The 5,040-nt window shown below is 58.1% G+C and overlaps 1 protein-coding gene across 1 annotated transcript in view; it reads left to right on the top strand.

The window, feature by feature from the left end:
- Positions 1–5,040, top strand: part of CPNE7 (copine VII) — a 15,093-nt gene continuing 10,053 nt past the window's right edge. The window contains exons 1-4 of the mRNA XM_006860264.1: positions 1–287; positions 2,295–2,477; positions 4,307–4,381; positions 4,652–4,726. Coding sequence (XP_006860326.1) covers positions 114–287; positions 2,295–2,477; positions 4,307–4,381; positions 4,652–4,726 — 507 coding nt within the window. The 5' untranslated portion in view covers positions 1–113. The remainder of the gene's footprint in view (positions 288–2,294; positions 2,478–4,306; positions 4,382–4,651; positions 4,727–5,040) is intronic.

The raw sequence follows: 5,040 nt of genomic DNA, 5'->3' as shown, positions 1-5,040 counted from the left end.
GCGGGCGTGCCTGGAAGCGTGGCCACGCCTGGCCGGACCACCATTTCCCGGGCGCGGAGGTGCGGACCGGCGGGCAGCCGCCCCTGGAGCGCCGAGCGCGGATCCTCACCAGCATGAGCGCGCGCTCAGAGCGAGGGGCGGCTGCGGCCCCGGGGGTAGTGCCCGCGCCCTGCGCCTCTAAGGTGGAGCTGCGGCTTAGCTGCAGGCACTTGCTGGACCGTGACCCCCTCACTAAATCCGACCCCAGTGTGGTGCTGTTTCTGCAATCGCAGGGCCAATGGGTGCAGGTAGGGGCCGGCAATGGGCCCGCGGAGCGCTGAGCCGGCATGGGGCGCTGGAGGGGGGTGCAGGGACTGACATGGGGTGTTGAGGACTCGGTGCCACGAAGAGGGGTCCGAGGGCTGGGGTCAGGAGCGGTCCCCAGGTTTGGAGAGGACTGCCCGGTACAATGGATGGGGTGTAGGATCTGCACTGGAGCGTCAACCCCGGGAGGGTCTCCACAGAGACAGGGACGCCCAAGTGCCGGTGACGCCCAGGCGTGGGGCTCCAGGGCCAGGGTGAAGCGTCCGTAACGAGGGGCGGGCTGGAGGCTTGAGAGCGCACAGAGGCGAGTTGGGGGCGCAGGAGCTGGGCAGGGTCAGGTCCTCTGGCGCTCACACTCCCCTGCTAGCCCTCCTTTGGTCCCGCCCGGAGCAGGAGCCTCGGATCTGATTTAGGGACTGAGGGTAACCTTCCCTCCGAGCGAGGCTGTCGGGCTCGCTTGCCAGGGTGTGGGCTCGGGGAGCTGGACTCAATGTCTCAGATTCGAGGTTCCCCAGATGGGGAGGCTCCCCACCTGTCCCCTCAGTCTCTTCTCCTCTTGGAGTCTCCAGTGTGGGTTTTGAGAGCCTGGCGGTGCTCGTTAGTGACCAGGATCGGAGCGGCTTGTGTGCCCCTCGGACCAGGCTCTGGGCGGGCGAGTCTCGGTGACACCGGCTTCTCCCCTCTACGCCCGGAGATCCCCGCCCGCCGCTCCTGTCACTTCTCCAGAACCTCAGGGGCCGGCCACTGCGAGGCTGCTTCAGGGAGTGTCTGAGGACGGGTCCTGTCTCCGCGATGGCTTGGGGTGCTTTCATGGTCACCATGTCGCATGAGTCGCACGTTTGGCTTCATTTCCAAAGGGCGACAAAGACTGAGCGCCTGCGGAGCTACGGAGGCTCGGGGAGGAGGAAGGCTGGGGAGGAGGGAGGCGAAGGGCAGCGTTTGGGGGACTCGAACCTGCTGCTGGACCCAGATACGAAGGCGGGGATCCAGCGCCGCTCCAGCGCGCCCCCTGCCTGCGGGTAGCAGGCTTTCCAACCAGGGAACCGAGACCCTGTGCTCGCGGGATGAATGGGGTGGCGAGCGGACGATGTAGGGCAGGGGTCCGTGGCAGATGGGGTAGGGAAGTTGGAGTGAGGGTCTCCATGGAGGAGGCAGGGAGACCGGGATGGGGTCCAGGGCGCGAGTGGAGGCACAGAACAGAACAGGAGCGGTAAGACCTGGCAGACAGCGTGACCTGTGTGTGCAGCACTGCGCAGGCGTCTGTTTCCTCAGACGGTTCTGTTGACGGCTCATTTGACCTGGTGAACATCTCTGGGCCACCAGCGCAGGTGCATTCCCGGACAGTGCAGGGCCACACTTGGGGACTGGAGTTATAGAGGAGGACCCTGGCCTCAAATTCCATCTTTAGCACCCGGCAGCTTAAGAGCTTCGTGAGCCTAGAGGCTCTTCTCAGAGCCATGATAGTGGTCTACGGAAGTGACCAAGCGGGGGGTGGGGGTGGTGTCCAGTGAGCCCTATGCCTGGAAGGGCTCTTTCTGGCCCCACTTTGCCCAGCCAGTGGGCACAAAGCTGCTTAGGTGGGCCTGAGATGAAACTAGACTTCACCCTGACTTCGGGTGCTCTTGGGCAGGCCCCTTTCCTGCAGCCTCAATTTCTCTATACAGAATGTGAGTCACAAGAGATGAGAAGATGCAAAGAAAACAGAACCCAGGCGGTCCTGGGGTGCGGGGTGGGCGATGTCCAGAGGGGAAGACCTTTACTGCAGAGAAGGAGACACCCAGGGTCCTACATGACCATGTCCCCTACAGGCTGGGGACAGGGCTGATGGAGCATGGCCAAGTGAGCTGGGTCTTCCTCATGTCCAGTGGCTGAACCAGTCCCCATGAAGAATCCAGGGAAGAGCAAGAGCTGAGCAGGGTGGGGGACCAAGCCGAGACGTTCTCCCCCCTGGGTGGGACCCTCTCTAATCAACTCATGGCCACTGGTTGCAGATGGACAGAACTGAGGTGGTCCGGAGCAGCCTGCACCCCGTGTTCTCTCGTGTCTTCACACTCGACTACTACTTCGAGGAGGTGCAGAAGCTGCGTTTCGAGGTCTACGACACACACGGGCCCGGTGGCCTGAGCTACCTGGAGGATGATTTCCTGGGGGGCATAGAGTGTACCTTGGGGCAGGTGGGCACCATCTTAGGCGAGTGGGGAGAGGGGTCCTGGCTGGTCCAGAGAAACTGGCACGATGAGAGTGGTGACGTGGATGGCAGTTTATTCAACACCTACTGAGTGTATGTGTGTGAGACGGGGGGGTCGGGGGGTGACACCATGAGACTCAGTGCTCAAGCCCTGTCCACCTCCAGAGTTCTTTGTCTTAACAAATTCCTCATCTGTTTTTTAAAAATACATAATTGTGAATAAGGTGATACCTTCATAGAGATCAAAATGAGAGAAATATAAAGGCTTGTTGGCTCTTGCCTTTGTCACCAGCCATGCGGCTCCCCAGCACCTTCCACATCACTGGGTGCTTGTGTATTCTTCCCTTACCAAGATATTCCTTCTTACAGGAGTAAATGTGCATATAGCTTTTCTGTTTTCAAAAACAAAAAAATTGTCCCCTTTGATGTGCGACCTGCTTTTCTCACTTACATAAGGAGCCCTTTTCCTCTGCCTGGCTGCAGAGTAACCGTTCTGTCCTTTAGGAACCTAACTTCCTCCTGCCGGACACTGGGGTTCCCGCCCTTCACTAGTGTCCTCTGCCCACGCTCGGTGTAATTACAGCTTCTTCAAGTCACTAATTAGAGTGTCTTTTCATGTACCAGACATGGTGCTAATCATTCCACAGACTGTATTCTTAATCCTCTGCCCTTTCACTGGGGTCTTATTCACATGAAGGATGGTGCCCAGGTCCCAGGACCAACGAGTGAGGATACCTTATAACCCCCAATTGGCACAGATCATTTTTGTCACCCCACTTGGACCTTGGTCCCCTTCCCAGAAGCTCCGTTTTGATTTCTGGCTCCAGACCCATGAACCAATCACACCGTATGCTCTCACTTTTGATGGCCTCTCTTGTCCACCATGGTGTCTGTGTGTCTTACCTCGCTGCTGCCTGCATTGAGCTGCTCCATTGTCGCCCCAGTTTGCAGACAGGAGGACTGAGATTTAGAAAGCCCCACCCCACCCCCTGAAAGCAGCAGAGCAGGATCCAACCCCGGGCCCAGGCTACACACATGTCCTTGTGAGCAAGACAGGAGCAACAGAGCTCAGAGTAGCCAAAAGGGTCTGCCTCCCTGCCCTCCCTTCCCCACAAGGACCTGGCCTGGGACCATCCTGGCTGTCCAGTGTGTTTAAAGCCATGGAGTCCTTCCAACAGCCCCCATTTTCAGATGAGGAAACGGGGTCCTAGATGCTAAGCAAATCCCACCCATCTGACCACCTCCCTGTACTCAGTGGGAGACATTCACTGCATACAGCTGTGACCCTATGTCAATTCATCCCAAAAAGGGAGGCAGCCAACAGGACCTGGCGAGCAGTGGGGGACAGCCCAGGCTGTGGGGGGATTGAGGGCTTCCGCCAGCTGCTTTCTGACCGTGGGCGATCTGGCCACACTCTGGACCAGTTTTTCCATCTGATAGGTGGTGTCCTGCCTGATGTCTGCCTTCTTGTGGGTGATGGGGGTCGTTGAGACTTCTTAGAAGAAAGGGAAATGTCTACACGGGGTGGGGAGGGGAAGGGGGTAGGGGGTTGACTGACTCTTGAGGCCAGCAGGAAGGGTCAGCTAAGGACATGGGCCCTGGGTAGTGAATCCACTGGTTATAAATTCTGGGAACCTGAGGCACAGGGGAGGAGTTGGGGCTTCCTAAAGTAAAGGGGGCTGGGGCTGGACAGGGAGACTCCAAAGGATGGGGCTGCAGGGAGGGGAGGCCAGGCTGAGGGCTGAAGCAGACTTCCAGGGGCCCAGGGTACTCTCACTTCTAAGTCCCTCCCCCAACCTGTCTTCCAACTTTCAGATCGTGGCCCAGAAGAAAGTGACGCGAGCTCTGCTCCTCAAGTCAGGCCGGACCGCCGGCAAGTCCAGCATCACGGTGAGACCAGTCAGTCAGGGTCCCAGCTACTGCCTCCCACTCTGCCCCACGTGCACCCCCCTCCTCCATGTCCGGCTTTTCTCTCTGGACCACGCTGTGCCTGTGAGGATCTTAGCCCTTCAGGATGCCCATTCTCAGTCTGGACTGTAGCCAGGGGCTGTGTTCCCAGGCCTTGGTCACACTGAGCTCTGGCCCACGGTGGGGAGAGGGCTCAGCAGCCTGGAGCTGAAGGCCCTCATCAGTGGAGTCAGATATGCTCTGTCCACCCAGGTGATAGCAGAAGACATCTCGGGGAACGATGGCTACGTAGAACTGTCCTTCCTGGCCAAGAAACTGGATGACAAAGTGAGCAGGATGAATGTGTTCCCTAGTGTACTCAGTGAGAACAGACACTTCCCTGCTTTAGCCTTAGTGTCCGTTTCTGCATCTGTAAAATGGGCGTAGGACAAGTGTCCTGGAAGGTGTCCGGGAAAATGTATAACTTGGTGCCCATGAAGCAGTTAGAATAGTGGGTGCAGCCCATCAGGTGTGCCTGAGGGCAGCTGCTTCGGTCATTCATTGTTACTGCTACTGTTACTGTTACTTTAATGCTATTTTTGCTACTGTTATTACTGTTGTTACTGTTAGTACTGTTGTTACTGTTAGTGTTGTTACTGTTA

The sequence above is a fragment of the Chrysochloris asiatica genome, unplaced genomic scaffold (genome assembly GCF_000296735.1).
Source record: "Chrysochloris asiatica unplaced genomic scaffold, ChrAsi1.0 scaffold00037, whole genome shotgun sequence".
Taxonomy (NCBI): Eukaryota; Metazoa; Chordata; class Mammalia; order Afrosoricida; family Chrysochloridae; genus Chrysochloris; species Chrysochloris asiatica.
This window is presented reverse-complemented; position numbering and strand designations above follow the sequence as displayed.